Consider the following 20,988-nt stretch of genomic DNA (forward strand, 5'->3'; position numbering starts at 1 on the left):
GCTTATTTTTGGCTCTGTAGGCCCAAGGCGAAGGTGCTGTGACGACCCTGTGTGTGCAGCTAGGCTAGGGAAGGGAAGACATAGATTCTTGTACAAGCCTGAGACTGGACCTTCAGGGCCCAGATTTTGGCATCAGCAAATGGTACCCTTTAATTTTGGTCTGTGTTGCCCCAGTCCCTCACTTGTCAGCCCTGTGTGGTTTTGCCTCCTCTGGTCTAGGCTTGGTCATGTTCAGATAGACTGTCTAGTTTCAGATTGGCCCTGTGACCTCATTCACAGTATGGTTTGAGGCCCAGCAGCCCTGTCCTAACGCCAGCCCCGATGCGTTTATTATCTGTCGGCTTGGGTTTGTGATAATCCCCTGTGCTCCCCACTCTGGTACCGTTCATGAAGCCCTTTCCCTTCAGGCCTGTCGTGAGAGCCCCCCACCAGCCCCCCTTAACAGAGGAGAAAACTCTAGCTCAGAGGAGGGAGGAAACTGTTCAGGGTTGCACAGCCAGAGTCTGGGGGAGCCAGGGCTCAAGTTCAAGTTTCTTGACCAGCTCAGATCCAGTGCAGTTCTTGAGACCCAGGATGGGCTCTTTCAGCAAAGGACACAGACCACTCTGGGGCTGAGGTCCATGGCCAGACCAGAGTAGGAGCTAGCTAACTAGTTCCATGCATCTGTCCCCCTCCCCCACCCTTTCTACTCTTCTCTAAGCCACTCCTCAAAGAGGCAGGAAGTGGTTTAAGTTATTATGGTTTGAGTCCTGCCCCCAAGTTATGGCTGTGATGGGTGGTCACTTGTGATGGGGGAGCTGACTTGTTTTTCTCACCCTGCTCGGGGAGAAGGGGCATGCGGTGGGCGGAGGAAATAAGTGTGAAATCTTCCGAACTGAGTTTTTTCCTTTGAGGCCGTGGACCTCGCGTTGGTGGGGAACTTCCCCCAGAGGTAGCTGGGGTCAGACCACCTGTTCGCCCCCTGCCTGCCAGGACAGGGGAGTGGTGGAAAGGGACCTGGGTCCTGGGACATGGGCCAGGCATCCAGGTCAGTTGCCCACCAGGCAGCAGGAGCCCCTCGGAGGGGGCCCAGGTGTATGCGGAGCAGGAGGATCTGAAGTTGGCTTCCTACCTGCTCACACCTAAGAATCCCTGACTTTTTAGCTACTCTGTGCTTTGCGCCTCCGCCTGGTGGACAGGGCACGAGAAAAACCTGCTTGCTACCGCTTGCTCCGTTGGGGGTGTATGTCCAGCAGTGTCCCCTGCTGGGCAGCCTTCTGCTCGCTTCCCTGAAGGTGCTTCCTTCTCTCTCTCCTTTTCCTGATTAGAATAATGGTGAGTTGGTGGCCAGCCAGAGTATCTTCTGGCTGCAGTGAAGCCTAGGATTTTCAGCCTGTGGGGCACCTGATTGACTTGCTTTTCCAAGTGGAGGAACCACAACAGCAAGAGCCACAATAAGTTAGCAGCTAACTTTTCTGGTGCACTTACCGGGTTCCAGGCATCATTGTGGGGCTTTACTTGGAGCATCTCATTGAATGCTCACAGCAACCCATTGAACTTGGTAATATTATTGCAGTGGAGGAAAGCAAGTCTCTAAGGGTGGGGGAAGCGAGTGGCTAAAGGTCACCGAGCTAGTAAGCAGAGAGGAAAGGGGTCTGGGCACAGCCATGTGGCTTCAGAGCTGGCACTCTTTCCCGAGACCTGGGGCAGCAGGTGCACTGCTCATTGTAGACTGACTTACGTGAGCCAGGCCGTCCCCGCCCCCATGGCTAATAGAGAGAAGGCTCCCATACAGCCTGGGGAAGCCCAGGTTACCACTGGACCTCCAGTCCCTTTGTCCGTGGGACCTGGGGGGCGATGTAACAGGTGAGCTGTGCTGGGCATGTCTAGGGAGCTGTGGGAATGGTGGCGGCAGGGAGAGCGCGCATCTGACACACAGGGCAGTCCAACTGACGGATGCTTCTACGTGGGACCGTGGGCCTGGTGAGGTCAGCTCGTCTGATTTTTCAAATAGGAGAGGTTTCCCAATTTTGAAAAGTATGAGGCCAAACTGGTAAGTCTGATTCGGATTCTGGACACTGGACGGTGCCCCTAGCCTAGCTGGTGGTTGCCAGCTCCATCTGAGTCCTGGAGTCGCTTGTTTATGTGTAACTCCCATTAGAGTGTGAGGGAACTCCTTGAGGCCTGAGGCCCTTCTGAGGCCCCGCTCTGTTCCCAGTACCTTGCATAGGGCCCTGCATGTAGCATATGCTCAGTAAATGCTGATGGACTGGCTGAGTCTGTGTTCCCCGTTTCTGCGGAAAGGATGTCTTTGCAGGTGATGCAGGGATGCCTTTGTGTGGAAATGGCTCATGGTCCCCCATTTCTGTTCCACAGAATCAGGTGGTCCCAGTAAAGGGAAGTCCTACACAGGCCTGGGGAAGAAGTCCCGGCTGATGAAGACAGTGCAGACCATGAAGGGCCATGGGAACTACCAGAACTGCCCGGTCATGAGGCCGCACACCCCACACTCAAGCTATGGCACCTATGTCACCCTGGCCCCCAAGGTCCTGGTGTTCCCGGTCTTTGTTCAGGTGAGCTAGTAGCTGGCCCCATGGGCTCCCTCAGGAGATGAGAAAGAGGAGGGTCCTTCGTCCCAGGGTTCGGGGATGGTGCCTCGTTCCGGGAGGGTCCCCTTTGGGGAAAGAAGAGTGCAGGTGCTCAGGATTCTAGGGGTTATACTGAGGGGGCAGAGGTCTCCAGGAGGGTGGGGGCGGGGAAGCGGAGCACCAGGAGGATTTTCTCCCTGCTCCCTTTCCTGACTTTCTCTTTCTCTGGGGCCAGGGCAGGCACACTCCAGCTATTTGTTGCATTGTCACGGGGCCTGTTTGCTGAGGCTTCTGCTTTCTGGCTCATCCAGTGGTTCGTTGTTTGGAAATGGGCAAGGGAGAGCCTTGAGGTCTGGCATCTTGTCTGGCCTCCTTGGTCTTCACAAACGTGCCTGGCCAGGATTCCAGGATTCGCTGGTGGCCCAAGATTCATTTACATCTCCCCTCTCCTGCTTCTCCCTCTGCTTCTTCCTTCTCTTCCTCCCCATTTCCAAACCTTCGTGTCTTCCACCACCCAGACACCAGCAGTGTGAACATTTAGGTGTCTTCTGTGTGTGCATATACACGTTTCAGAAAGAAAGCTAAACCGATCTCATTGCACATTTTTCTATCCTTCTGCCTTTTTTAAATGAAAATCGTAGCACAGACATTTCCCACATCACTAAATTCTCTCTGAGCCTTTCTTTTGAGGCGATTGCACACTATTCTATTCTCTGGCCATACCATCTTTCTTTAACTGGTTCTCTACTTGGATATTCTTCCGTTTACTTCCTTTGTATTGGAAACAACTCTGTGATGAAAGTCCTTGCCTGTGACCTGCCCCTCGGATTATTTTCCGTGGAAGAGATCTTTAGAAGTGAAATGACAGGGTCATGGGTCATAAACATTTTAAAGACTCTTTATATATATTGACAAATTGCTTTCTAGAAAGATTGTGTTAGTTGGTCCTCTTCATCGGCAACATAGAGATGACATAGACCCAAGGGCTTCTTTTTCATTTTTGTTTTTGTTTTTTTGGAGAGGGAGAGAGAGAAAGAGTGAGAGCAGAGGAGCAGTAGAGGGAAATACAATCTCAAGCAGGCTCCAGGCTCAGCACGGACCCCAATGCGGGCTCGATCCCATGACTGTGGGATCATGACCTGAGCTGAAATCAAGAATCAGATGCCCAACTGACTGAACCACCCAGGTGCCCCAACCCTCCCACCCCAAGGGCCTCATTTCTGACCATGCCTTCCTTCTCTGGTCTCCCTGGCATCCCATTCCGGGACTGTCGCTGTCCAGTGGACGTTACAACTCACACTTTGTCAGGATGCACCACATCACTGGCAGGTGACCTACCTCTCCCCAGATGACTCCTGCCTTTTCTTTTCGTTTTTTTCTCTTTCTCAGGATGGAACCACCAAGGTCTTGGCATCCACAGGGATTCTTTTTCACTTTCATTTTAAGATCTTTGTTAAAAAATTTAAAATTCGTTTTCAAAACATTATAACAACTTTTAAATTGTAAAGTATACAAGCCAACGCGTGAACCAGTATAGTAACGAATAATTGCAAAGCAGGTGTCCACGAAGGGACAGCTACAGGCCGTTGCTGCCACTGCAGAGGCTGCACATGTCTCTTCCCGATCGTAGTGCCTGACTCCACACTAGTCCTTTCCTGGCTCTCCCTTCCTTTTACCATCTACGTGTGCTTTCCCAGGTCACATGTTTTGTTTGGCCTCTTCTGGGGCCTTGCTTCTTCTGCCTCACGTTCCTTGTGAGATCCATCCAGGTTGTTGTGTATAGATGACATTTGTCCCATTATCTTTCTTCCATCACCTTGCTTGGTTCAGGTAACCCGGAAGCCACGTTATAAATATGCATTCACAGAGAATAAGTCCTGCTGGGTAATCCAGATCTTAGGGAGCTTTCTCTGGGCTGGGCAAAGGGCTCCTCAGTGGGTATGAGGCAGGATGCTGGGGTGGGTAGGAATTTTGGGTGGGAATTGGTCCCTGAGGACTGATGGCTGCAAAGGAGTCCGTTAACTCAAGCAGGGACTGGCCTGTCTCTGAAGGGACTTAAGTGACCAAATCTGGCATGAGGCTCTCAGGAAGGTGTCCTGAGAGCCTGGGCCTGGCAGCAGGGACTTTCCCACGAGGCCTGAACGGGACAGATGGAGGAGAGTGGGGCCTGGCAGGGCCCTGGAGCCCAGTGTAGTCAGGGAGCTGGGGGAAGGATTGTGAGGGCTTAAACATGTGGTCGGACTTCCTGCCACAGTGTGGCTCTTACAGTGAGGCTTGGCGGGGAGGGTGGCAGCACCAGTTCCGCTCAGGACAAGAGCATCTGTCTTTCTGTTTCCACCTGTGTGTGAGGGGGCGTCTGGGCTCCCAGGGTGGGGGGAGGCTGGAGGCTTCTCGTTGTCAGTTGAGAGGGTTCTCTGTGGCTGGCTCTGGCAAGCTGCCTCTCCCCACACCCCATCTCCGTTGGACTTCTCTGAACTGCCCACATTGTTTTCAGCCTTTAGATCTCTGTAACCCTGCCCGGACACTCCTGTTGTCTGAGGAGCTGCTGCTGTATGAGGGGAGGAACAAGGCTGTCGAGGTAAGCCTCACACACGTGTTTCCCGGGTGGGGTTTCACCGGCATCCTCCAGACCCCTAACTTTTCTCTTCCTGGTGGTCTTAGAATTGTACAGTCTCAGGATAGAAAAATCCTGAAGTCTCCCACCCTCCTCCCCTTCCATCCCCCTCCTTACCGAATGGCTACCCAGCTTTTGGTTGTACATCTCCAGCGACGGGGAACTCACTACCTCTCAAAGCTGTCTGGTTCATCTTTGATGGTTAGAAAGTTTTCCAATCCCTCAAGACATCCCATTGTTTATGCCAACTTCCCCCAAGGAGCAGGAGAGATGGCAGTTCACCCCAGCTGTGATGAATGACTTTGTAGGTAAGAAGATTAGAGCTGTTAGCCAAAGAGGATCTTTGAAGGAGCATCACTTACTCAGGTTTTCTTGGTCCGTACTAACCCAAATCCCAAATCCTCTGGGCTCCAGCTCTGCCAGCCGAGGCCTGGGTGTGGAGATCATGCCATTCTTCCTGGGAGCCGGCCTCTGCTTATCTCTAACTGGGGGAATCTCCCTCCCCGACACAATTCCCAGAGCCGGCTCAGTCCTGTGAAGTCTGTGTGGCACAGAAGTTGGAGCCCTGGAATCTGACTGGACTACCTGGGGCTTGCTGTTCATCAGGCCGGCAGTGGGGCTTGGCTGAGCTGAGTGACAGCTTGGGGTGGTAGAATGATCAGGAAACTTGGAGGAGGCAGGAAGCATATAGCCAGCTCCTGTTCTGCTGCTGGCTGGCTCGTGACTTCTCCGTCCTCCCTCCGTGCCCTCATCTGAACAGTGAGGGTGTGTGTATTAGAGGCAGCTGTGGTTGGCTGGTCTCTAAGGGCCCGTTCAACCTCAGCATTCTGGCATTCTGGGACATTATGTGTAATTGTGGCTAAGCAGGAGGCTGCTTGTGTGTGTGTGTGTGTGTGTGTGTGTGTGTGTGTGTGTGTATGTGTTCAACAAGGGGACCAGAACTCATATGTTCCAAATGAGCGTTTTCTTTTTCACGGGAACTCCCTGGGGAGACTGCATGCTTATTTCTCCCACACGGGCTTTGAGCTTCCTCATGGGGACCTTTCTTAGGAACCTTTGCATATCTTCTGAATTGCGTGTGAGAGAGTAAAACTTCGTCTTGGTGAGGGGAGATTTGAGTTTTAGGAACAAGAAGTCACTTGGAACTGTGCTTGGTGAGTAAGTGTGGTGGAGCTAAGTCAGGTGGCCAACGGTCAGAAAGTGAGGTGTGGCTGTAAATCCACAAGACCCAGAGGAAGGCAGAAATGACAGTCATCCTGAAATACACACGTATGTCTGGATTTGCTCTCTTGTTTGTCCTCTTGCCATTAGGTGCTCAAACACCGAGCACTTACTGTGTATTCTCACTGTGCACGCATTTTACATAGTAGATCTTAAATTAGCTCTTGCAGTATCCTCTTGAGAGGCGCAGTTGTCCCCATTCTACAGATGAGGAAGCTGAGGCTCTAGGGAGATTTACTGGAACTCAAGGGTCTCTGCTGTCTGGCTCAGCAGCACTTTCATGATCCCATGCTGCCTCCGGCACGTTTGTTTAAAAACAGACTGGCAAGCACATGGTTGGAGCCACAGTCCGATTATAGTCACGGTTTGTCCAGAAAATCTTTGTCTACTGAATCTTTGGTGCCTTAGAGCTCAGAGATCCCTTTTGAAGACTGAAAGAAGCGATACAAAGACAAGTAAAATAAATACATGTCTTTTTCATGAAATATGCTAGGAAGCAAATACATGGATCTTGGTATCTTCAGGTCAAAAGTCTAAACCAATTCAAGAGGGGCTTGGATAAGTTTGTAGAATTGCAGCATTGATTGGGCCCTCAGGAGTTGCCCGTTCTGATGGCTTCCCTGTAACTTTCCAGCTGATGGCTTTCCAGCCAGTTTTGGATCTGAAGAGGCAGCCTCTCCAGGCATGGGTTATGTTCCTGGAAAGTGCTAGATTGTAGAGAGTTCTCCCTTGCCCTCACGTTTATTCCTGGCATGTTCCTCCTTGTTCTTCCCATCTCTTCTCCAAGCGTCCTCCTGTGTGCTAACGTCTGTGAGCTGATGCAGTATGGCACTGAGCTGCCCCCCATCATACCTCCTCCCAGAAGTCACACACTTGATTAATGGGCCCTGAGATCAAATCAGCCTTCTGGAGTAGCCTCACTTACACGTTCAAACAAGAGCTGTTGAGCATCTACTGTGTAGTCAGGCCTGGTGCTGGAGGTCACAGGGGCACAGGATTGACACACCCTCACTTTATGCACTGACTCACTGAGTTTACCATTAACTAAGGCACCGAGGTCTTTTCGGCAAACCCTGCCTTTAGGCAAGATCTCCAGAGAAAACTTGATTAGGGCTGCTTGGGAGAAGTGACCCTCTAAGTTGCAAGGATTTCCTAACCAAGCAATCTCTCAACCCTTGACCCTTTGGGAAAACAGATGTGCCCTTGGAACCTGTGTGGGGAAGACGCCTGGCAGCCCCCCTGGCCTTTTGTGGAAGGCAGTGGGGTAATTGGGCCGTGGAGATGGGCATCACTCCACCGTGGGTTCTGTTGGAGGAAGGCCAGCACGGTGCTGGTGACCTGGGAGAGAGGCCCACCCGCCCTCCCCTGGCACGCTTGCCCCTCTGCCCTGCCTCCTGCTGTGTGCCAGCTCTGTCCTTTCCCTGACCCGACCTTTGGGGAAATTCTTCATTCATGCCTTAATCACTTCCTGTCTAGACCACATTCTCAGCTCTGGGAATCGGGGCCAGAGTAGTGGCCTGGAGCTTTCTCACCTTGCCTGTGGTTCTTCTCCCGTTGCCGTCCACCCAGCTCTCTCAGAGCCTGGGACATTTTTTGACTTATTAGGTTCCTGACAGACCACCTCCTCCGACCCTTCCCTGACCAGCTTCCCCATGGGTCTGGAGGTGGCTGCCAGGTTTCTTTGTAGTGGGAAAGCCTCCAGGTTTGCTCAGAGACTCAGCCCCTCAGATCCTTCTCAGCTCTTAGATCATCTTCTTCCCCTCCCTTGACTTCAGTTTTGGTCTCCTTTGCTTTTCTGTTTTGGTCTCTGTTTGGATTCTTTCACATTCAGGGGCAGGACAGCTGTAGGCATATTGCTACCTCTCCGTATAGTGAAAGCTTTGGGGTCAGCTAGACCTCGGCAATGGCCCTAGCTGTGTGGCCTTGAACAGGTCACTTAACCTCTCTGAGCTGCAGGGTCCTCATCTATAAATAAAGGCAGTCATGTTATTTACAAGTGAAAACGCACTGAGCAGAAAGAAAGAACTGAACAGATGGGAGCTTCTTTTGGGCTGTGGTGGGTCAGGACTATGGTCTGGAAGGGGGCTGGAAAGAGTCACTTCCAGGATCCCTCCCAGCCCAGGGTTCCTGAGCTCTTGTATTTGGTCCCCATTGGAGAAGCTGGAGCCACTGGGAGCCTCCTGTTCAAGGACACCCCTATTGTCTCTGTGACCCAGATGCCTTCAAATGTCTGTTTGCACTGTGCTCAAGAAGCCAAGAGATCCTTTGAAAAATATTTATATATTTTTAATGTTTATTTATTTTTGAGACAGAGGGAGACAGAGCGCGAGTGGGAGAGGGACATAGAGAGAGGGAGACACAGAATCTGAAACAGGCTCCGGGCTCTGAGCTGTCAGCACAGAGCCCGATGTGGGGCTCAAGTTCACAGATTGTGAGATCATGACCTGAGCCGAAGTTGGATGCCCAACCGACTGAGCCACCCAGGCGCCCCTATATATTTTTAAAATCTCGAAAGTAATAGACTCTCTTGCAATACAGTGCAAATTAAACAGAAATGTATGAAATTCCACTCCCCAGAGTGAAGAGTGTGGTGGTGAGTATTTTAGACAAAAGTACAAATTGACAGTTCCATTTTACAAGATTGGACTAAACTGGAGGCATTCTTGCACGTTGCACTATTTGACTTACATAGTGCAGGGTGGGCACTCTGCCCACGCAATTTCTGCCCGGACAGCTTTCCTTTATTCTTTTCACAGTTGCATACAATTCTACCATGGGAAGGGGGGAATAATTTATTTTATCCACCCTCTCTTGATGGGCATCTGTGTTCTTTACTTTTTTATTACAAAGAGGCTGCTGAGAACATCCTTCTGGTTTCACGTTAATATATCCTCGTAAGTATTTCTGTAGGAGAGGGCATCAGAGGTGGAGCTGTTAGGTCTGTTAACAGTCTGATAGCTAAATGTCAACATGTTGACTGTTTAAACTCCAGCAACCGTCCAGTACACGCTGGCTGTGGCCTTCGGGGATGCATGCGAAGCCCTCTGGCTGACTCTTCTTACCCCACGAGAAGTGACATGTCAGGTTGTGACACCTCCAAGGGAAGTTCACATAACTAATAATATTTTGTCCTCTTCGGAGAATGTAAAATTGGATCTTTATTGCTTTTAACTAAAGGCCACTGCAGGATTTACGAAACAGAGAGCAGTGTAATCTTCAGTGGCATTTGGGGATCAAGTGGGTTTTTTTTAGCATGAAACTATGCTGAGCATGCCTGTTGGTTTACCTATAATGTCTAAAAATAGCTTCCTCCTTTATTTTTGGAGCAGCTAGTGCATAAAAAAGAGATAAAAGTTCCATACATGTCTGTACTGGCGCGTAAGTAACTGGCTTTTTCTTGAACTGATTATGCATTAATGCAGTTAAAATTATCCGCGAGGAATGTGACAGCAAGGACTCACATTGCATGATGCTTCGATTCATAGTCTACACAGGGCTCGTGAAAGAAGCCTGTGAGGGACCTGGGCAGGGGCTGTCCCGTGTCTATATGGATGACAAAACCGAAGCTGAGGGTTCAGGGACCCTAACCAAGTTTTCACGGCTCCTGAGTCGGGTAGGAGCCTCAGGACTTCTGATTCCAAGTGCACTGTGCTCTTTCAGCCAGACGTTTAGAGGAGAATCCGAGCAAATGTGCAAACATCCCTCAGCTCACGGGTGGCTCCAAGCCAGCAGTGAGCCAGTGGCACTCAGATTCCAGGGGCAGTTAGGCAGAAAGATGGCCTGGGGGTGGGGGGGTGTTGGGCTGTGGAGACACCTGCAGGGGCCATCTGCCACCAAAGGTGAGGGTCTTGTGTTATGCTGTTTTCCCCACTATAAGGAGTGGGGGTGTAGAACACCGTAGAGAGAAGGGGAAGTCTGATTGCGGATCAGGTGTCTGCCTTTGGCCGAAGCCACACTGAGAGTCTGATCTAGTCTACTTCTGCCCGAGATGACAAGGACCCCTTGCCCAGACGTCCTGGGGAGGCTGTGGCTCCTGGCCTCTGGGACAGCAGAACAGCCGCTTGTGTTTGCTCCTTCATGATGCAGGTGACGCTATTTGCCTACTCGGATCTGCTGCTCTTCACCAAGGAAGATGAGCCGGGCCGCTGCAACGTCCTGAGGAACCCCCTCTACCTCCAGAGTGTGAAGCTGCAGGAAGGTAGGTGTGGACCCAAGATGCCCCGGACTCCCTCCCACTTGCCCCGAGCCCCACTACTCTGGGTGGCACGGATGCCCAGCTCGGATCAGTGCCTCCGACAGTGGGGCTGCCAGCCAGCCATGGGGTATCTGAGCATGTGTAGTCGGGTGAGGCCCTGCCCCCGGGCCGCCAGGCTCTCCGACACCTGCCTTCCATTCTAGGCTGTACCGTACCCCCGGAGCTTTGCTGGGAGGTTTCTGTCCCGGGCACGTTTCAGGGAGGCCGTGGAGTGGAGTGGGAAGAGCTTTGGACTCAGACAGACCTGTGTTTAAACCTGGGCCCTGCCCCTCACCACCTGTGACCTTGGGCAAGTTTTACTCAACCTCTTTGAGCCTGTTGCCTCACATGCAAGTGGGGCTACCAGTAGGTTGCTGTGAAGATTAAGTTATGTCAGGGGCGTCTGGGTGGCTCAGTGGATTAAGCATCTGACTTCGGCTCAGGTCACGATCTCATGGTTTGTGGGTTTGAACCCCATGTCAGGCTCTGTGCTGACAGCTCAGAGCCTGGAGCCTGCTTCAGATTCCGTGTCTCCCTCTCTCTGCCCCTCCCCTGCTCATGCACATGCACTCTCTCTCTCTCTCTCTCTCTCTCTCTCTCTCTCTCTCTCAAAAATAAATAAAACTTAAAAAAAAAGATTACATTAGGTCATATGCAGAATGCCCGGCCCACGCCAGGTGCCCAGGCCGTGCTAGCTGCCGCCCCCACTCCCCACACAGAACCCCAATGGGCGTGCCCCACTCTGTCGCCACCCAGCTGCGTCGCCCAGGCCAGAGCCCCAGGAGCAGGGAGCGCGTGGGAGCATGACGTGAACGTCTCCCGCAAACTTTCCACTCGGAGGAAGAGGGGAAGGGGAAGCCAGCTGGGAGTATCTGTTGAGCGATTTGGTTTGGCGCCTGAAGTCTCTGCCGAAAGGGGCTCGATTTCCTCTCGCAGATTATGAAAACAACAACAGACCTGTTTGAGTATGGGCGACAGGGGCAGGGAGGAAAATATTACCCAGCGAAAGAATTCTGTTTTGACGGGTTTTGCTCCAGGAAAACTTCCTGCCCGTTTGCAGACCTGTCCTGTGTTCCTGTGTGTTCGGCGCCCCCACTGTTCTTCCTCCTTAGAAACCCAGGGGGTGTGAGAACCTCCACTTGGGCTGCCCCGCTCAGGAAGTCGCTCACAACTTCTCCTTCTCTGTCTCGAGCTTTTGCTGCCCACTGCCCAGGGCAGTCCCTGAGGGGGGACAAAAAGCAAGTCGCCTCTCCCGGGGCAGCCCTTTCCTTGGGGCGGCTGGGCCTGACCAAGGAGGTGAGGAGCGACCCTCTGAGCAAGTTCTGCTGGGACCCTGGCTCCCCGGTGCCCACGGGAGGGGGCAGGTGAGAGCTACAGTGGACTCCGCCCTTGGCTTCCCTGCCCCTCCCCGTTTCCCTCATACCCGGCTCCCCCCGCCCCGCACACCGTTCTCCCTGCCACCCCCCTGCACTCGGACTCACACAGGCACTCGCTGGGCAGGCCCTTCCTCTGTGGGCTCAGACCATCATGGCCCAGTCAGGGGTGGGCTGCTAGGTAATATGGGCTGACTGGTTGTAAGAACTGAGCCTTCACTCAGTTGTGATCATCCTGCTCCTCGCTCGGGTCTGGGCCCACAAGCCCAGGCCCTGCGTCTGTCTGCTCAGCTTCCTGAAGGAGGGAGGGGAAAGAAGAGGGGCTCAAACTGGCTGTGCTTTGGGTGGGGGGTGGGTGGGAGAGAGAAGAGGGCAGTGGAAGAGCCGAGGGTAGTAGCTGGGTGTTTGGAGTCTGGTGCTAACGTGCTTCAGTTGGCCCTTTGCCTCTTCTGGGCTCCGGCGTCTCTGTGAAAGAAGGGTTGGGCCAGCCCTTTATGTTCTTCCCCAGCCCTGACATCCCCACACGGACCCTGAGGTTGCCGTGAGATGCTGGACGGTGCCCATATGTCCTACCTCCATCCTTGGGTGGGTCGCCTCGGCTGGGAATTGGTGGGATCTTCCCCTCCTGGAGCCCTCAGACCAGGGTGAGCCCCATCTTCCACCAGGTGGCAGCTGGTCAGAGTGGGTGGGGTGGGGCCTGAGGTGCCTCAGAGAAACCTTCCAGATGCTGAGCTCATGTGAACAGCAGCCTTGTGCAGGCATGGCTTCCTGGAGCCGGAGACCACATCCTCTCCCTGAAAACGGTGGGCTGAAGGTGGCCAAGGCCAGGACTCCTCAGGAGAGATGACTGCGGTCATCAGAGCCTATCGGGTTGGCCTGGGTGTGGGGCATGTGCACGTGTGTGCCTGTCCTGGGCTTGTGGGGCAGATGGTTTGGTGCAGACACGTTGTCTCACCCTTCTGCAGCAGGTGCCAGTCAGCTAACAGCAAATGTGGCTCTCCGGGGACATGGCTCGGTGACACTGAGCACCCGGGTGCACATTCCATCGCTTACATTTCTCTCCAGGCATTGGTGGACCCCCCTACCTCCTCCCCTGACCCCATGCCCCGGAGACAGGCTGTGGGTCCTGGGGTTTGCAGAAGTTCAGTGTCCCCTTCTCCTGCAGTCGGAGTTGGAGCTGTGGGGTCCGGGGTCCTGGCGCCTGACTCCCTGCCCATCTCCCTGGCGCCCAAAGAGACCTGCTGCTGTAGCAAGTGCCTGAGTGAGGCCCTTAAGAGATCCATTTAGGACCTCAGCTGGAGCTTCTGGTGGCAGAATGGTTTCTGATTAATGTTGCTTGTGCCTCGCAGGTGTGTCCCTTTCAAGTCAACATGTGTGGCAAGTTCACTTGGGGGCAAAGATGGTAACAAGGAGCACACTGGCCTTTCCTGCAGGCTGGGGCTGGCGAGGGCTTTTCCTGGGGGCGGGGGAGAATCTATCCCACCCAGGGACCAATGACTCCCGTGTGTGACTTGCCTGAATGGAGCTTAGCTCTGCTGGCCAAGCATCCTCCCAGGGTCTAGCACAAGGCACAGACATTGTGGGTGCCCAGTGAATGGTTATTAGGTGAAGGAATGCATGAATGACTAGAAGGAGACTAGAAGTGCTGCCCAGCTTGGGGGCTGGGGAGCAGCACCTTCTCCTCCAGGGCTCCCAGCTGGTGGTGGCCACTTAAACCTGCCCTCCTCCTGCCCAGCATCCCCCAAGCTTCAGCAGGTCCGAACGGCAGTGTAATGGGAACAGGCGGAGAGCTGGCGCTAACAATTGGGACATCTCCGGTCATCCGGGGCCCATTGTGGCCTCTTCCTGTCTCTGCCGCCCACTGGCTTTGCTGGTCTTTGTGTTTCTACCTTCCAGGCGGCCAGCATCCCACCCACTGGGTGTCTTCCTGGCCTGCTCTGGTCTTTCAGGATGCCCTGGAAATGTCCAGCTGATTCTTGGGCTCTCCATCTACCCCGGGGGGCCAGGAGCCCAATCTTGGGAACTCAGCTGCGTAGGTCCCAGCTGCTGGACTGCCTTGGGGTTAAATTTAGTCAGTTGACAATTGCCAAGCACATCCTCAGAGCTCACCTCAGTGCTGGCTGCCAGGGCGACGACAGGGGAAGAGATGCACCCCCATCTCTGGGGTGGCGCCAGTGTGGGGAGCAGAAGTGTGATGCGGTGGTCAGAACATAGGCTTCGGAGGCAGCAGTCCTGGGTTCAAATCTCAGCTCTGCCCCTTACTTGCTGCATGCCTGTACACGTCGTTTTCTCTCCCTGGGTCTCAGTTTCTGCAACTGGAAAATGGAAACAACATGCCTCCAGGCTTGTCACACAGGGTGGAGAGGGCTTGGAGAATGGCTGAGTCTGGGATCTCAGATCAGGCTTGAGAGGACTCTGGAAACATGACAGAGGGGTCAGACCTGGGTGGGGAAGCCATCTGTGTGCCTCTGGGACCCTTTCTGCATGGCCCATGATCCTTGGGGGTGGGGGGGGCAGGAAGCAGGGTTCACCCAGGAGCCGATGACTTCTTGTGGAATTTCCAAATGGTAAAGGCAGTTGGAACGTTGGGTGGAAAACCCACCTGTGCGCCTCTGTGTCCCTTGTCCTTTACACTCACCCCGTTTCCATACTCTGGAGAGCCCAGAGCCCAGTCTGATGTTGCAGAAGGGTTTCTGATGGCTGAGTTTGCTCTCCTGGGTCCTCCAGCTCGCAGCCTGCTTTTCTGCAGCTGGGGCTCCTTCCTGGCACCCTGGGCTCCCGAGTCTTGTTGTCCCTTTGTGAGGCTGTGAAACATGCTGAGCACTGACCCCATTCCGTCCTTCTCTCAGAGCGCTGCCAGCACAAGGCCGTGATGTGCAGTGGATTTCAGTGAAGGTTTGGGGTAATATAGGAGGGTGGTGGTAGGGCGTGTCACAGCACAGGAAAAGTTGTCAAGCAATCATCAACCACCCCTAGCCATTAGGGGTATGTAGTAGGCTGAGTTTCCCCCAACCTCGGCCTACTGTCTCCCTGAGACTCCCATTTCCTTGGCTTTCCCCTCCCTTCTAGAGCCTTCTTTCCTCTCACTGCCAGCATCTAAAACCCAAATTTCTGTTATTTTCTTACATAGAGCTTTTTGTTTCCCCCTTGGCACTCAGATCTGCTTCTGGAAAGTCAAGGAGACATCCAAGTATGTTTTCTTAAACAAAAGAAACCACCTTCCCTTGTCTCCATCCTCAACAAGGCAAGGAGTTGGCAGAAGCTTTCAAATGGGAGGTTTCTTTTAAGTTTATTTATTTTGAGAGAGACAGAGACAGCATGAGTGGAGGAGGGGCAGAGAGAGAGAAAGAATCGCAAGCAGGCTCCACACTGTCAGCCCAGAGCCCGACGTGGGGCTCCAACTCATGAAACCATGAGATCTTGACCTGAGCCAAAACCAAGAGTCTGACACTTAGCCCAACTGAACCACCCAGGTGCCCCTCAAATGAGAGGTTTCTGAAACATGATGGGGCCCTTTAGGTGGGGCCCTCTCTCTCCCAACCCTCTTTTATTTATTTTTTATTAAATGCTTATTTATTTTGAGAGAAAGAGAATGAATCCCAAGCAGAGCTTGGGGCTTTGATGTAGGGCTCGAACACATGAACCTACAAACTGTGAGATCGTGACCTGAGCTGAAACCAAGAGTTTCAGTAGAGGCTTAACCCACTGAGCTGCCCGGTACCCCTCTAAACCCTCCTTTAAATGTGGAGAAGTAGAAGGATTTCTTCTAAGTCCAAAGTGAACCCCCTACTTACTTACGGACTTTTTTTTTTTTTTTTAAGTAGGCTCCACGCCCAACGTGGGGCTTGAACTCATGACTCTTGAGACTAAGAGTTGCACGCTCTACTGATTGAGCGAGCCAGGTGCCTCACTTATGAACTATTTTTATCTAGCTCTTGCTGGCACCCCTGGCCCTAGGGATAGTTTTGCCCAGGGAGCCACCCATGTACGTGCTTCCGGAGGGGACTGGCCTTCACCCACACAAGGGCCTTTTCTTAGGAATTGGCTTGACCGACTGTCTCTGTTACTTTGTCACCTTAACTTTGCAGCACGTTTTGGTTCACTGGGCAATTTCTTTGATTCAAATATGTGTTGAGCCTCAGTTTCCTCACATGAATCATGGGTTACAATCACCCCTGCCCCGGAGGGGTGTTTACAAGGGTTGAGCTTATAAACGGACAGAGTTTGGCACCGTGGGTGGTGCATGGCACCGTACGTGTGTGTCGTTACACGTGTTGTACTGTTCTTTCTCTCAAAATGACACCCTGCCCAGTGAGGCCAATTGCTTGACATTCAGGAAATCAACCATGCCGGACCTGTGCCCAGAAGAATGCTCTGATGGGGAGTAATGCCAGGGTCCGGGGAGCAGCCCACAACGGTCAGGGAGGGGCAGGCCTTCTTCACACTTGCTATACCTTGAACCACACCGTGTGCTTCTGTACCTACATGCCTTTGTTCATGCTGTTCCCACCTCCCAGAGTGTCCTTTCTTCCCATCTTGCATTCGAGTTCCAGAGGATCCTCTTCCAAGAAGCCGTCCCCAACAGGCTGGGGGCCTCTCTTGATTTTGCATTTCTGAAGCACCCTGACTAAATACATCTTCTGTAGGTGCTCTTCCTCCACTCTTCTGCTGCAGGAGCAGAGAGCCTGATGGTCCTTCCCAGCTGCCTCCCAGGTGGAGAGGTGGAGGATGGTTGAATCTGGGATTTGAAATTAGGACTCCAGGAAAACACCAGGGGGCTGGGCCTGGGCTGGGAAACCATCTGTGGGTGACAGCCAGCCCATGATTGGGGAGCTCACTGCACAGCCCACACATTCCTAGGTCCATCCAGCAAATGGGTGGCTCCTTGTTGAATTTCAAAATGGTGAAGGCAGTTGGGAGCATTTGAAGGAAAACCCAAATGTGTGCTGCCTCCGTGTCTCTCATCACAGGGAGCGGGGAAAGACGGAGGCCTCCTAAGGTGGACAACGGGTCCCCGCATGTGGCTGTTTGATGCCCAGAGGGTGCTCCTGGCTGCCTCTCATGAGGGTGGGACCTCAGCATTCCTTGAGTGAGGCCCACTTGTGGACAGAGGCCTTACTGCTGTGCCTCAGTCTGCTTGGCCATTAAGTGGGCTTTCCTCCAGAGATTCCCCTGTCCCCTGTGCTTGCCTCTTTCCTCCTCTTTTTCCAGGAAGTACTGCATACAGGCTTCTGGGCAAGGCAGCTGGCATTACTGGAGCAAGCTGCTTAGACTCTGCAGCCAACTCTAATGCAAGTCTTACTTTTTTTTTCCTCCAAGGTTCTTCAGAAGACCTGAAATTCTGTGTGCTGTATCTAGCAGAGGTGAGTCCTTGCCCCTGGATCAGAGGAGAGGGCTCTGTGGCCTGGTGCTAGTGAGACGACATTGGTCTGGGTCTAGTCCAGGGTTCTGGTACCAGGCTCCACATCATCTTGTACAGTGGTCCTGGTCAGGTTTCTCCCCCTGTAGGATGGGGACAGCACTCCCTACCTCAGTGCCTCTCACCTCTGCGTGGAAGAGCAGTGGGCACAGAAGTGCCTAGAGGGGACAGAAGGACGTTGTGATCCCCTGCTCAGGAACCTCTGGTCACCAGCACCTGTGGGGTTCCCAGAGAGGGTGTGGCCTGACAGCTGTGCATCACCTTATTTACCTCGTTGGTAGCCCTCCTTCTGGAGATTTCCCCAATTCTTGTGCCTGCCTCTTTCTTCCTCTCTTTCCCGGAAGTACCACCCATGACCCCTCCTACAGAATCTTGTCAGTGTTTTAAAAGGCCTGAAGGTAATTGCATCTTTACCTGGGCCAGATAATGCAGGCTAAAGAAAATATTAAGTGTCCGTGTTTGGGGCTGGAATAATGTGGTTGGTATTCTTGGTTATTTCAGTCTGCTCAGAAGCTCATACAAGCAGTGCTATCCCTTTGCTGAACAAAATCAGGCAAATGACTTACTGCTTTGGAAGACAAAAATATCTTCAGACCAGGGGTTTAATCACAGAAGTCCATGGCTGTGAAAAAGTTGAGAGCCACTGAGCCATACGATGACTTAAATTTTCCGCAAATTTTCTGTTCCCGACCTTGGGTGTCTGCTAATATGAGCAGGGGCAGTATCTGTTCCAAGCAAGGATTCATTAGACCCATTTCTGTCCTCTGCTTCTGCTCGAGTCGGTCCCACCTCACAGTCTGGGGAACGGGTCAGTCTTATGGGACAAGATGCTGGGGTAGGACATGGTCTATGCTGGCCAAGAGGAGTACACCCTTTTGGGAAGGAATGTGTATGTGGCTTGTGATTGAAAAATCATTCCTTTGTTTCCTGGCTATGAAAAGAGGTGCAGGCCTTCAAGAGTGTCCCCTTGGGTGAACAGATGACTGGGGGAGATGACAGAGTTGACCAATTAGCTTCAGGGGAGAGCAGAGAGTTCCAAAGGGCAGTGGACATTGTTGGAGCTGAGCTGGGGACCTCGATTGCCTACAGTGGCAACCTGAGGGCCAGAAAGGCATTAGATGTCCTCCGCTGGGTTGGCACATCTCCACCAGGCACGGGAAGTATCTGGCAAAGGCAGAAAACAGCCTAGGAGCTGTGGACCAGGCTGAGAAATGCCAGAGCCCTGGCCCCTCAGCCTCACCCCTCTGGATTCCAGTTCTCTCTGGTAGGGACTGAAATCAAGCTCTGGGTTCTTTAATGCCAAGAGAGCTTCCTGCCAGTCTGGTTTGTTTTCGTAGAGAAAAGCACTTCTGCTTATTGGCTTCCAGGGAGTTGTGACCTAGCTCTCCAAAGCTGATGAAGGGATATTGATCCAGGGGCCTTTTATTTCAGTAAAGCACCAGGAGTTCTGACCCAGAGGGGTTGGGAGATTGGAGCTCACAGGCATCCAGAAGCCTCTCTTTTCTCATAACAGGGCTGCTGCTCGTGAGGCATGTCTATAACAGGAAGACAAGATGCCTGCTTGCTCTGTAGCCCCAAACAGGCTCCACATGGTGGTTTTGGGTCCCCATGGGGAACCCCAAACTCACATCTTAATTGGAACTTCTGACAAGTGGTTTATCTTCACTGTCTAACATGCAGGGGGCACCCAAAAAGAAACCAGGGCAAGGGAGTCAGGATTTGGAGAGATTTTCCCACTTCATTGGAAAATCCCACTTGCCTGGGTGGCAGCATGCTGGGTTTTCCCAGCAGTAGGTCCCTGGTGGGATTGTCCTACGTAGTCCTTGGTCCTGGAGTCGCTATTCTCCCGGACAGGTATCCTTCAATCCCTGCAAATCCATGGGACAGATGCAGCCTCCCTACTGGCTTCAGAACACTGGGGGCATTGGGTCAAAGGGCATGTTGGTCAAGGACCAGTCTCTTCAAATCTGATCTTGGCTCTATTAATTGAAGAGCCTATGCTTTGTGGTTAGGAAGACCTAGACTTGAATCTTGGCTCTGCCATTTCCTAACTGAATGATCCGGGCAAGTCACGTAGTCCTCTCTGAAGAAAGGCTGATGGGGCCTACCTGGCAGGGTTGTTGTAATGATTAAATGAGATTCAATAAGATACCCTGTCCAAGGCACTTAGCACAGAGCCTGGCACACAGTGAGTACTCCATAAATGGTGGTTATTATTATTGTCAGCTTCATAACAGGGGGAGAGCTTTTCATATTCATTTATTCTCCATTGGAGACATCACCAATGATTTATTGACCTTTTAAAAAGTAAGCTAAGAGGGATATCTCATGTTGCTTGTAATGTGCATTTAGAGTTATACAAATGTGGTAAGGTTGCAGGCTCTGGAGGAGGCAGAAGACAGAATTTGACTCTCCTTTCTGGAGGTCTCCTGCAGCATCTGACTTAACCTCTCTGAGCCTTAGTGTTCCCATCTGGAAAATGGTAACAGCTGTGCCTTTCCTTCCTACCTGTGTCATAAGGTTATTAGAATTAAATGGGAGGACTTTTGTCAAAGCAAATGAACAAATAGTAGCAGAAGAGGTTTTAGTTCATACAAAGATTATATTAATTCAGGAACAAGGAGGTAAGGCAAGATGTTGATTTTTTTTTGATAATTTTTTTAATGTTGGGGTGCCTGGGTGGTTCAGTCGGTTGAGCGTCTGACTTCGGCTCAGGTCATGATTTCGCAGCTCATGAGTTTGAGCCCCATAATGTTTATTTATTTTTGAGAGAGAGAGAGCAAGGGAGGGGCAGGGAGAGAGGGACACAGAATCCAAAGCAGACTCCAGGCTCTGAGCTGTCAGCACAGAGCCCAACGCAGGGCTTGAACTCGTGAGCTGTGAGATCATGATGTGAGCCAAAGTCGGAGGCTTAACTGACAGAGCCACCCAGGTGCCCCAAGATGAGGGTTTTAAAGAGTCCAGGAGGACCTGGGTTTCTGGTTGGATTTGAGGATGCTCATGTTTGAATGCAGTTGTCCGGGCCCAGTGCTGTGCCATCAGGAGGTCCTGCCTCTGAGTGAGTCATGTGAGGATGCCTTCAGGGCTGTTTACAGCCTTGACCATGGGTCCTGGTATTACAGGGCACAGTGTGCAACAGCATCGAAAGCAATGAGGTAGATCACATGGGGGATTAAGAGAGACTGTTCATATGCAGGCCGCCAGGCAGGCAATGAGGTCCCTGATGTAGACGGATTTCGACAGCTGGGAATTTAGCTTCCCTGGAGGGAGCTGGTTCTGTGCTCTCTCTCTCATCCAGACCAACCTCCAAAGTTCCTTGAAAGGAACCTTGGGAGGAAAGGTCTTCCCAAAATGTTTGCCCATCTAAGACAGCCAACCCCTGGCCCCAGGCGAGGCCTGACTTTAGGTCTTTGGTGCCTCAGAAGCCTTCTGGATTCTCTAGCATTATGGGGCTTTCAGCTTCAGGCTCTCAGAGCCAGACACCCAGCTTCCCTGAGCTCTACTGTTGGGACAGGTCATATGGTCACCATCCCAGGTAGAGAAATAGGACTTTCTAAAAG

The 20,988-nt window shown here is 52.4% G+C and overlaps 1 protein-coding gene across 5 annotated transcripts in view; it reads left to right on the forward strand.

Annotated features, from left to right (window-relative positions):
- Positions 1-20,988, forward strand: part of RGS3 (regulator of G protein signaling 3) — a 140,556-nt gene that overhangs the window by 60,699 nt on the left and 58,869 nt on the right. For all 5 annotated transcript variants that reach the window (XM_043565887.1, XM_043565896.1, XM_043565895.1 and 2 more), the window contains 4 exons: positions 2,356-2,552; positions 5,062-5,145; positions 10,489-10,600; positions 17,329-17,372. In XM_043565887.1, the coding sequence (XP_043421822.1) occupies positions 2,356-2,552; positions 5,062-5,145; positions 10,489-10,600; positions 17,329-17,372 (437 nt within the window). The remainder of the gene's footprint in view (positions 1-2,355; positions 2,553-5,061; positions 5,146-10,488; positions 10,601-17,328; positions 17,373-20,988) is intronic.

This window comes from Prionailurus bengalensis, chromosome D4 (assembly GCF_016509475.1).
Source record: "Prionailurus bengalensis isolate Pbe53 chromosome D4, Fcat_Pben_1.1_paternal_pri, whole genome shotgun sequence".
Taxonomy (NCBI): domain Eukaryota; kingdom Metazoa; phylum Chordata; class Mammalia; order Carnivora; family Felidae; genus Prionailurus; species Prionailurus bengalensis.